This window comes from Corvus cornix, chromosome 2 (assembly GCF_000738735.6).
Source record: "Corvus cornix cornix isolate S_Up_H32 chromosome 2, ASM73873v5, whole genome shotgun sequence".
Taxonomy (NCBI): Eukaryota; Metazoa; Chordata; class Aves; order Passeriformes; family Corvidae; genus Corvus; species Corvus cornix.
In genome coordinates, this window is record NC_046333.1 from 11,453,438 (window position 1) to 11,465,682 (window position 12,245).

Below are 12,245 nucleotides of genomic sequence, written 5' to 3' on the forward strand. Positions count from 1 at the left end.
TGTGAACTGCCCCTATGCTAGGTATAAATACCCATTTTCAGCTATGCCTTCAAACATTTATCTGTGAGTAATTTTGACTACTCAAATGACTGTACTTCCACATGTCTGTGTGAAAGCTGACAGGATGAGCACGTGTATTTTTATGATGTAAGTTGTCTGTGATGTGATGAAGATGTTGAGTAAAACCAGTAATTAATATAGCAATTAAAATATAAAACTGGAGTCAGCATTTTGATGCTGCTCCTGACTCTCTCCCTGACTTGCTTTATTACTTTGTGCAACCTGGCCTGATTCTGCAAATACTTTTACTTACGCAAAGTACCACAAACAACTGTATACAGGGTAATACAGCTTTATTTGCTTAAATTACCAAAACCTGGCGTTTTAACTGTTTCTGTGACTACACACACTGCTAAGATCAACGGAATTATTTGCCAGCGTGGTGTTACAATACAGGGAGTTTATGAGCGTACTTAAATAGTAACACTTAGTACTAACCACTCTCCAAGCAAAAGCATCACTGCATAACAGGAGAACAAAAAGAAAGGCACAAAGACTGCGATTGCTACCTACAGCAATTCCTCCCCACCGCTTTGCTTCTGTTGCTCTCTTTGACTCAAACTCTGTCTCTAAGCCATTAATACTCACTGAAGCAACTTCCTCTTCCTACCGGCGCCTGAACACCCACTGCGGTGCTGAGATGCCTCAGCGGGAAGACACACCTGAGGAAGGATGAGAGGCAAGCACAGAAAGAACAGAGCTCGGGGCCTCTGGGTTTCCCTGCCCACCCCCGTGACACGGACCCTGCCAGACGGCGGCAGGAGCGACTGTCCGTCTGTTCTGCATTCCCACCGGGAGCCGCGCTCTCCGCTCCCTGCCGGAGCCTTCCGAGCAGCCGCTGGGCAGGCCAGCGAGGCCGAGCCTCCCCGAAGGCATCGGGCTGCGAGGAACCGACACGCTGGAGGCGGATTCCTCAGTCGAACCTCCGGCAGAGCCGTACGGGCGCCGGGAAGCCGCCGGAGAGCCCCCGCTGAAGGGGCTACCCAGGGGAGCCGCAAGCACGACGGAGACACGCGGCGTTTCTCAGCAGCTAGTGCGGGGAGGATGAGCCAGCTCTAGCCGACACAACTCCCTCCCCCGCGCCGCCGCCGTGCCAAGGCGCCAGCCATGTTCCCGCATCGCCCCCACCTCAGCCGCCAAGAGAAAGAGAGGGGGGAAGGGGGAAGGAAAGGCCGGGAGGCGGCGCCGGGACTCCCGCCCCGCTGGGTCCGCGCCACCGCTCCCTCCCACCCGCCCGCGCCCTGCGAGCGCCCCCGCCCCGCCCCGCCCGCCGCGCTCGCGCCGCCACTCGGCCGCTCATTGGCCGCGCCGCCCGCCCGTCAGCGCCGCTCCCGCGGGGCTGGCGGGGGCGGGGCCGCGCCGCGCTGTCAGCGGCGCGCGAGGCGGGCGCGGCGGCGGGGCAGAGCGGGGGGTGGTGGGGTGAGAGGAGTACGGGCGCTGCTGCTCTTGCTCGCTTTTTTTTTTTTTTTCCCCGGGCTTTTTCACACAGTCGCCCCCTCCCCTCAGGTTTTCTGCAGAGATTTACTTGTCGGTAATCACACACTTACAGCGGGCTGCTCGGGCTCTTTTCCCGCAGAGGCCGAACGCTCGGTCCAGCGGAGCGGGGGCAGACCCCCGCGGCCAGGGGCTCCCTCAGCGACAGCGCTCCGCCTCGCCCGCCGGTGCGGCTCCTGCAGCGCCATGGATCACCAGCCCAAGTTCTTCGAGAACCTCTCGGGCGCCGGGAAGGCCATCGGGGTGCTGACCAGCGGTGGCGGATGCCCAAGGTAGCGGCTCATGCCGTTCACTCCGGGAGCACGGGGAAGACGAGGGGAAGGAGAACGCGGGGGACTTGCGGGCACGGTGGGGAGTGGGGCAGCAGCAGGAGAGGACGAGGAGCCCCTCGAGGGTGGTGTGAGGGGCAAGAAGGAAGGGCCTCCCCGGCTGGCAGGGCGCCCATGCGGGAGGCCGGGGGAGCAGCGTGGGCTGCCCCAGGGCTGGTGTCGGGAAGCCACGGTGCGGCACATGGAGGGAGTGGAGAGAGGGCTCTGGAAGCGGGACACAGGGGATTGCAGCGGTGCTCGGCTTCCTCTTTCCGTGCTGGCCTACGACCCGGTTTTCTTACTAAGCACATTTAAAAGATAAATAATTTTTGCATGGCCTGGGCACCTGAGGTTCAAACATCACCTCACACCTTCCTCCCTCCCTTCTTCGCCACGTTTCCTCTGACCCAGGCTGGGCAAGGGAGAGAGTAGAAACGCTGCAGTAACTTTTACTACCAAGATGTCTCGTTCTCTGGAGAGATGGTGGGGAGAGGAGGGTGAGGAGGGATGGCTGATGCGAGCGGGGGAGGAGGAGGTCGTGCCGCCCTGCACGGCGGGTGGGAGGCTTGGCTGCGCTGCTGGGGCTCTGCCAGCCCTCGCCTCATCTGCTTTTCACTTCGTTTTGGCACCAGGGACACGTTTATGTTCTTACCCGTGGTTTAGAACGCTCAGATGATGGTTTACTCTCCCCCCGTAGGAGTATGTTAGAAACGTGTCTCACCTTCTTAAATCTCTTCAGTGTAGAGGAACTCGTGGCTACTACAGGACGGGGCGAACAAAAGACTTACAGACATTAAGAGGGAAGGGAAAGAAAAGAACCTTGATCACAATATACGTAGTCAAGAATCCTTTTTTTATATACACTTTAGTTTCCCCTTTCCTACCAGAAAATCATGATGGGTCCTTTACAACTCGGCATATTCTGTGATTCTGTGCTAATAGTTTGAAGTTTCAGTTAATTAAGATTTCAAACGCGGAATGTACCGTGCAGTTCGAGAGGACTCTTGTTCTGCTTATACCAGGAGAGTTGTTCAGTGATACTTGCTGTTAGCAGCTTCCCTTAATTTACGTTTTTTTTTTTTTTTTTTTTTTTTTTTCCGGGAGTGTCTCGAGAGTACTTTACTTAAAGAAGAAGCGGCAGTCATTCGCGTTTGTGAAGAGAATGGGGGGTGGGAGCCTCTCACTTCCTTTCTGCGTGTTCTCGGTGGTTCAGGGACCAGTCTCTCCCCACATTTTGCCCGGGGAGGTGCCGGGACCAGTCCGCGGCCGGGCAGCCTCCCCTCTCATCTTGCCCTGGCTTCCCGGCGCGTCCATGCGGTGGTAGCTAGCATGGACCGGTGTCTCCACGCTCCCTGCCTCCCTCCCTCCGCCGGTGTGTACGTGATCCGCTGCGAGTCGCTGCAGATTCCGCCTCTTTGCGTCATCTGGGCTGGGAGAAGCATCCTCCCTCCCCCTGCCCGCAGGAATAACGGGGAGCCCCCGGGTTTACTTAGGATTATCCGAAACTCTAATCGGGATGAAAGGGATTTGTTACCATCGAGGAGGAGAATGTTGCAGTTCTAGAGAAAAAAATCGATGCGTTTAAATGGCTTCTCTTTTGCCCCTCGGTGGGGCTACACTTTGTTCAAGTTTTATCCACAGTTTGCCGTCAGTGACATCAATTCCACTGCTAAATGATTCTAGGAGGAACTGGGAATCAGAGCATCTCTGTCTCAATGGTCTGGTGGCCAAATCACCATTTTAATTTAAAACTGTGGCAGGGTACTGCCTGAAGCAGCCGTAGCTTCTTGTCATGGTTCAGCAAGAGGTTGAGCCCTGCAACTTGCTTCCGCGTGGCTGGAGATTATATAATGCAGCAGCAGATGCATCTCCTTTTATAAATTATTAATCTGCACTTGCCACTACGTGAATTAAGGCATTTAAAGGACTTGCAGAATCCAGGTAACATCTAGACTTTACATCTGGCAGATTGCCGCAGAAGAATGGAGGGTTCCAAAGTAACAGCCTGTGAAAGTTGCTGTCTAAGGAGTGGGGTTGTCACAAAGACCAAAAAAAGTAAACTGGATGCCTTCCAAGCTGTTTCATTGGCAGCATTATTGTCCTAACTTTGAAGAATAGGAAAATAAACCCCCCCAGCATTTTAGAACTTGATCATTTCACCTGAATCACACAACAGTGTGTGACCATAACCGCTTACTATCTTGGTAACAGCAGAGAGGTGTAAAATATGCAACCTCAAATCAATTTGAAGGTTAGGAGTTAAAGAAGGGACAGAATGAGTCATGCCCTGTCAAGGTCATTTGCCCTCTGTAGGACAGGGTGCAAATGTGTGAGAGGAGTGAAGTCATGAAGTACACGCAGAAGGAAATATGCTGCTGTTACTGCTATTTGAAAATAATTTGTTAAAGCAAAGTGTAGGTGAGGCAAAGCTACTAACTCGGAAGTAGGCAAAAAAATTATAGTATTAGGAAAAGAGTTCCAGTCTTGGTTTCATTTTGTTTTAGATTTGTTAGAAACTAAAAGTTTTCAGAGTATCTGTAATCCAAACTAAACTCACAAACAACTGAGTAGTAAAAATACCTGTTAAACACAAAATCTTAATAGGTTCCAGGATTTAGATTGGACTGTGAATCTGAGCATAGAATAAAATATACATGAAATTATTTTAAAGTGAAATGACTGCCTTTGCTGTTATTGTACTTTTTAATAATTTAAAAGTAGCATTATGTAAATTACACAAGGCTTTCTATTTATAGGGCATGTTTTCAGTTACTTCCTCACATTGGTGCTACTTCCTTGAAAGTTTTCTTTTTCTACCTGTAGAATTTTAAAGACTGTAGAATGTATATGTGTCATACTGGAACTATTATGGTTTACTCACCATTATTTTGTTTGGTGGAGTTAAAGAATTTATCAGTGATCTGTTTCACAGGAAAAGAGATCTGTATTTAGTACACTTAATAGGTATAAGTGCTAAACTTGACAGTGTATCACTTTAGCTAGCCAGCTGTTAAAGTGTGAACCAGAAATGTACTTTCCACCGTAATTACAAGAACCTTGAGAAGCAAAAGAAGTTCTGACAGCCAATTCTCAATATTTATGGGTTGGTTCAGTTTCTGGACTATTTCTAAATTGTACTGATGGCAGCTCAGGAAGGCGGTTTAATAAATGGGATTTAATAGGTTATGCTTCTCACTTTGTGGGATTCTCTGGCCATGGTCTGCTTCAGGTCATGAAGTACACTGGTTGAATTTTCTGTGGGTTGCCAGTGGCTGCTAGAGACAATTTTGGCCACCGTAGGTCACTGGAGTTCACACAGCCTCCAAACAGCCTATTCCGGGACCGTGGTAGGTACGGCTCTGCAGCAGGAAGAGTCATCGGAAAGCCGTGGACAGAAGGTGATTGTGCACTCTTGGGGAAGGATGCGTTTGTGGCTGTGGAGTCGCTGCCCAGCCAACTGACTCAAGATCATTGTCTTTGAGTAGGACCATGTTGTTTTTGAGGTAAACTCAAAGATTTGGTGTTGTGGAGGACAGCGTAAGTAAGGGGTGTAATGGTCAGGAATATCATAGCCCATCCTGCTGAAGTAAGGAGCTACATGTCTCTACGTTTGAAGCATTCCAGGTTTCCCAAAGTTCTATTAGTTTAAGGCTTATTTAGTGCTGTAGATATAGAACTCTTGTCCTGGTGACGTAGATTGGAAGAAGAAGTCTTGGCACTGAACAAATGAAAAAGCTCAACTCCTTCAGCAAATACTGGATTTAAAAACAGCTTAAAAAGAACCCTAAAGAAGCCTTTTGGATTCCAGAATTTTGAAATACTACAGACCATGACTGTAGAAACAAAGATTTACATGTTTCTGCTCTTGAAGTATTACAAGCTGGGAAACATCGTAGGATGTATTAAATATAGTAGTGCAAATGTACTGACCTTGTCATGGTGGCAAAATTTCTTTTTCTGCCATAAACTTCTGAACTAATACAGTGAAATAGATAGTTATTATTTTTTTTAAAGTCACAGACAAACTAAAACAACCCACACTCTTCTTATGTCATCCAAATTAGAGTTTATTTGTTAACACTTATGTAGTTTGAACATAGTCTCAAGGAATTTTTGAATTCTAGCCCCCCCAAAAAGCACCTTTTCCAGCTAGGACTAGTGCATGCAAATAGACGTATATGAAATACGCATCTATGTGTCTATAGATACAATAAGTACTATTTGCATGTAAAATTAAGAAATGTAGTTATTAATGGGTGAGTGAAACTATTTTAATGCATTTTGTATTTTTGAGAAGCTGCTTCTATAATTAGTTGTTTCACTGATTGAAACTGATCTCTAAGATTTTTATTTTAATTTTTAAGAAGGAAGTACATTTTTCATCTAGATGTTATGCTATTGTATATATTTTTGCAGTAGAATGTTCTGATCTAATACACTGTTAATGTTCAGGAAAATTGTGTAATGTTTTCTTCAGGTATCTAGAATAATTATTGTGATTATATAAAATAAAATCTGTAACGTAATAAAAAGTAAATGGAACAAACCCAAGTTATTTTTTCAATTATTTGCTCAGTTCTTGTATTTGACTGCTTCTCTTTCAATGATTATATGCTCTTACTGGCATAACCATTTACATATTTGAGTAAAGTCTTCCTAAGGTAATGTTTAGACATTTTCCGTAGTGATTTTTGCTATAAAGTCTTTTAAGTCTGAATCTTTGTTCAGGGTAGCACTGAAACATATGTGCTAAGTCATTAAGCCTGTGTTAAAGCCAATGTTTTTCTTTAAAATTGGTGGTACTTAAGCATTTCTTGATGCTTGTCCAAGATGCATCGTTTTGATTTTGCTTTTGAATGGTTTATCTTACAGTTATGTATTTAAAGGCATGACTAGCTGACTAAAGCAAGGCAAACTTGGCTTAAACACAAACTCTTGTAGAATCTCCTCTGTTGTAGTGGTACGTATGTATGTGGACCAGGATGTAGGCACGAGAGAGGGATGCTCTTTTGGAGGCAGGGAGTGCCTCTGAAATAATTTAAAGATTTCTGCAGTACTGTCTGTAGCCCTGTTATGAAAACCAACTGCTCCTTTTAAGGACAGTTGAATAGACATCAACAAGTTGATAAATCATCAACTTTTAAATTTAATTCAAATGTTATGTAAAGCTGTGTAAGTAGTTGCATCTTCGCTGAGTCCAAAAGTGCAAAATAAATCTTTCCCTCTTTCCAAGGCTTTAATGCAAAAGCAAGTAGTAATTCAGGAAGATCTTAAGTAATTCTTATATTATTAAAAAAAAAAAATACTGGTTTTGCTTGTGGCTTTCTTTTGAAGCTGCTATTCTAATCCTATATGTTTATCAAACTGCATTTATTATTCAGGACTAAATCCATGGTTAACCTGATAAATCTCTTTTGAAGTAATATGCATGAGTAATAACATTTCATAGATATTATGGTCATTCACAAATGCTGTTGTAAGACTCCACAAATAATGAAATTTTATTAGACAGTCCTACAGAAGCTTCATGAATTTTTATGTATTTTTTCTTGAATTACTGCAATTTAGACAGCCAAATTGTAGAAGTCTAAAGCTGCAATGTGTTAACTGTATTTTGTAGGTGTCAAATTCTAACATGACTTACATTTCAGAAGGGCTGAGGAATAAGCCAGGAGCCTGCCAGTAGACAGCCAAGTCTTTTTTCTGTGTAAGGAAATAAAATACACGACATGAAGTAACAAAAAAAATGTATGTTACATAAACTTAAAAAGCTGCAGTGGTGGTACTGGGAAGATGCTTTCTGTCTGTAATCGGTTTTTTTCCTTGGCTTTTGTCCTTTCATGGAGCAGGCAAATTGTGAATTTTTACCTATTTTTCATGCAAGAAACATGGAAACTGGAAGGTACTCATTAAGAAAGTAGGTGGCTGTATTAAGAATATATATACATGTATATATAAACTTTCCACAAACAAACCAAACCAAACAACAGCAACCCCCATCCCCAAAAAAAAAATCAAAACCAAAAGCCAAAACAGAACTGCCAGAAAACCTCCCTACCAAGCAACAACAACAAAAAAGCCTCCCACACAACATGTGCTTTAATAGAAGCAAGCTGTGGGCTTTGGTGAAAGGAGTACCTTGTGCTAAGTCTTCCTGTTTGTGGAAAATGGCAGTGCTGTGATGAGCTGTCAGTTTGGTAAATTTAAAGGTCTTTGTCTCTCAGGGGTGTTAATTTTGTTACGAAAACTGTTTCACTGAGGAGATAACTTCACTCTGTTTAATCTGAGATTTAGCATGCTAACTTATTTTCAGTACAGGCTGTGAGATGAGATTCTCTGTTTTTCTTTGACATCATCCAGTTCTTTGTCTAAAGCTGTGCTTTCAGCTGTCTTGGCATTTGGGAACTTTTTCCAGCTATGCCGCAAGGCTGACGCTGGCTGGAAGAATTCTTGCTACAATTTCCTAAAGAAGAATTTATGTGAAAACACTGTTATTTGTGATTTTTATCTTAAGTGACTTCTATACAAACAGCAAAAGCAACTTTTTGATTTTGGCAAACTTAATTTTTTTGTTTAACCTTGAGCAACTTCAGGGACTTCCTGATGTGTTCATAAGTAATGAATCTTAGAGAAAATCTCAGCTTCATTCTTTAGACAGGTTGACTTTTACAGCTCAGTATTTTTTCCAATAATGGTATATACTGCAGGATGAGATCTTTGTGGCTTGCTGTGTTGTTTATCTATTCTAGTTATCAACGTTTTATATCTTCAGAGAGGTGAACACTTAACACCTGTGTCAAGCAGCAGAGCTTACCTACTACCTGGCTATTTTGATATTAAATGCATCTGATTTGGAGAATTGTTGCCTAGTACTTTGGATTGTCATCCTTATTGCATCCCTTTTCTGCTAATGTGCCAAGACTATCAGTGTAGCTTAGCTACTTCTCTCTTCGTGCTTTGCATAATCTCTTATGTCTGTTTTAGTGGTATGGAAACAATTAGTTGATTAGTTTTGAAAAGTTCCTGAATAATGGGTAAGGTAATGCGGTATCTGAAAGGATGGGTTATAACAGAAATTCATTTGACCTGTGTAGAGGGACCAGTGGAACTTCCACTGTTGCTCAGGAGATTGAGTGTTTGACCATGGGACTTAAATGGAAGATTTTATGGGAGTATAATTTGTCAGATGTCTGTGAGCAGGGAATTCCAATTGGAGCTTGCATATTAGGGACCAAAGTGGTGGTCAGACGCCTTTTGGTCAAATGAGTCCATGTAGCATTTTTTTGTTAATTTACTGCTACTTCTGTCCTTTTAAATGAGCATCTGTCCAGGTCAGCTTTGGCTCTGCTCCCCACAAAATACTGTATATACGCCTGTGTTATTTTGGAAATCCCATAAAAACTGTTCAAATATAATTTCTCATTTGAAGAAGCTAAATTTTAACTTGTTGAACGTTTTGCATTTCAGACTGAAAACTAACCATTATTGCAAAATTAATTTACTTTCTTGTTCCGTAGCTGTAACTTTTACAATGCTGTTTTGCAGTCAGCAGCAATTTAATCTCTGATTAACACACACACTGGCATTCACATAATTATTGTACAAAGAATAGTTCTGAACCCTTCATGCTCATGGGCTGCTTGCACTGTCATTAAGCAAATTTCTGTTTTAATGGATGCTGGTCATTGTCTTTCTTAGGAATGAATTAATGTTCGCTTTATTTTCAAGACAATGAATACTTCTAGTATACAAAAAATGCTGGATGACTATAACTGTGATTTTGCTTTTTCTTCCCAGGTATGAATGCTGCTGTGCGCGCAGTAGTACGCATGGGAATCTATGTAAATGCCAAAGTCTATTTTATTTATGAGGTTAGTTTTTGTTTCATTCATTCTGTATTTTTTCTTCTGACTAAACTTGAGGTTTTTTGGAAACACCATGGAGAGTAAATAGTATAAATTAAAAAAATGTTTAGGTGCCATTCCTTTTCATTGTGTTTTATTTAGTACTTTATATTTTTATGGACATCTACTTTTCACAAGGTGTATTCTAAAACGATGTAATTTAATTGTAATTTCTTAAATATATGGAATTCCTTATGTGCCACCAAAGACTTGAAAACAGAGAAAAACAGAGGTGGTTGTCACCCTGCAGTGAGCTACATATCTGTGCACTTGTTGGATGTTTGGCCCCATTTATTGTACTTCATAAATGTTTTCCTATACTGATGCTTAATCCTTTGACTCCCCCCACTCCATTTTCCTAGATTATGATAGGATGTGTCCTCACCGTCATTTCACAGATAGCACAGCTTTGTTTTGATCAAGAGTACTGTGACACTGGTGCCATCTTGCCTGGCTTTTAGGCAGAAAGTTGTAACTGAAGAGACAGCCAACAAACAAAAAGAAGCCACATCAAAAACCTGACCATCACTGGTCTGTCCAGACATCATGATTTTGTGGTTGAAGCTTGTAACTGTATGTGCAGAAAGATTGTAAATTTCTGTAACAACTATGTGATAAGAAATAAACATGGGACAAGTTTAATGTCAATGCCAAGGTGATGCTCCATGTGTTTTGTCTTCCTGGAAGACTGTTGGAGTTAGACTTCCTTATAAAGGACGCTTTCAGTTTTTATACAATTTGCAGATTAAACAATAAAGTAAATATATTGATACTGTTCCCGCTGGAATTCCGGTACAGCTCGTTAGTAGTTTGAGATTATTACAAATCATAATAAAAAGTCAATATGGGGGAAAGCGTGGTAGGTCCCCGGTAAAATGTAACTTTAATATAAAAATATGAAGTACTAGAATTCATAGAAGTGCTCAGAAAATAATTTTGTTTTACTTCTGTGCATGGCAAATACACAATTTATCTTTAAAAAGTTGCTGTTTAGCCTTTCTGTAGCTCATTTACTAATGAGATGCAAAGTATATTGAAATGCAAATAAGCAGAGGACTGTGCTCCAAAATTCTTTCCTACTACAGTGGTACAGCAAGTTGCTCTGAATACTTAGTGTGTGCTAATTACATGGCCAATCTCTGGAATTCCTTCAGTGTTCAGCTGCTTTGCAGGCTTGCTGAAATGGGTCAGATACTTCTGTGGAAGTAAGGAGGCGGTTTTGGCCATCTTCAAGGCCAGCACTTGGATTTTAATTTATTTTTTAATTAGCTTTAAGTCAAGAATGGCCATCTTTTATCACCTTTTAGAAATACTTGTTATCACAGAGTGATAAATTTCAAGAGAAATTTGAATATTTGATTTCTGAACTTAAATAGTGCTATTTTGCTATCATGTTCCCGTGTTAACTGGTAGAGTTGGCTAGTGTGAAGTCACAGATACTTCTGAATGGAAAGTGATTGTAAAAAACAAGTCAATGTTGGGAATTTTGAGTTTCACTTAGATATTGTCTTTCTGTCTTCAGTGTAACAATAGGGTCTGGGAGGAAATGCACATTTCACTCTTAAGTATGGGCTCTGAAAAAGATTATTTACTTCTAGATTAGTCCATTCAGTTCTATGTTTCATAAAGTACCGAATGCTAAGCTTTGTTCTTCTCTGACTTGTAATTGAAGTATGAAGTCAGTTTTCTTTCACAATGCCTACAAGTATTTCAGAGAAACAGGGTTGCAAACATTGAAATGAAATGGCTGCTTAATTTTACCCTTTTGAAATGGGAAACAGATGAAGGTGACAAGTGAAGGTAAAAATCTTGTGAGACTTGTCACTAATGTTCCCTGTTACAAGCCTTTGCATGATATCTAAAGAGGAGATATATTTTTCGGTATACTTTAGGTTATTTAATGCTTTTAATAAGGTGTTTCTTCTGAATTACAGTTTATTGAATGCCGACTTGAGTGTGTTAAGCACAGAGAGTCGTGTATCTTCAGCCTATCTTTTGAGCAGATATTTTAACACGTAGGTCGGGGTAAAGTGATACCTGTATTGAAGCTTCTCTGAAAAAGTGAAGGAAAAACCTGAAGTGACAATATCCAAAAGAGGAAAAAAAAGTTTTCTTATTTAGATCCAAAAATTGAGTTAAAGGTCTCAGCCTTTTCAAGTGGACTTTGCTGTAATCGTCATGAGCTCTGTTTCTCCTGTAGCTGTGTCTGTCATAGGAACTTTTTTTGCACTGCAAAACCATCTGTCTTCTACAGCTGTGGCCAGCACTAGTTCTGTATTCTAAGTAAAACAGTAACTCTGTTTTCCTAACTCCATTTTTCTTCATTTTGTTATGAGAGATTACTGAGATAAATAAAAATTAATAATGAATTAGAGCTAAGTCATTTTCTAGCCTTTTTTAAGTTGGTTTTATGAAAGCCCAAAGAAAGAAACAGTTGCACACTGGAATTCATGGGCTGTTTTAACTTCAAGTCACAAAA

The 12,245-nt window shown here is 42.1% G+C and overlaps 1 protein-coding gene across 3 annotated transcripts in view; it reads left to right on the top strand.

Moving 5' to 3' along the window:
* The first annotated feature begins 1,444 nt into the window (after positions 1–1,444).
* LOC104686451 (phosphofructokinase, platelet) overlaps positions 1,445–12,245 on the top strand; it is a 43,253-nt gene continuing 32,452 nt past the window's right edge. For all 3 annotated transcript variants that reach the window (XM_010394880.2, XM_010394881.2, XM_019283149.2), the window contains exons 1-2: positions 1,445–1,826; positions 9,660–9,733. In XM_010394880.2, coding sequence (XP_010393182.1) covers positions 9,662–9,733 — 72 coding nt within the window. In that variant the 5' untranslated portion in view covers positions 1,445–1,826; positions 9,660–9,661. The remainder of the gene's footprint in view (positions 1,827–9,659; positions 9,734–12,245) is intronic.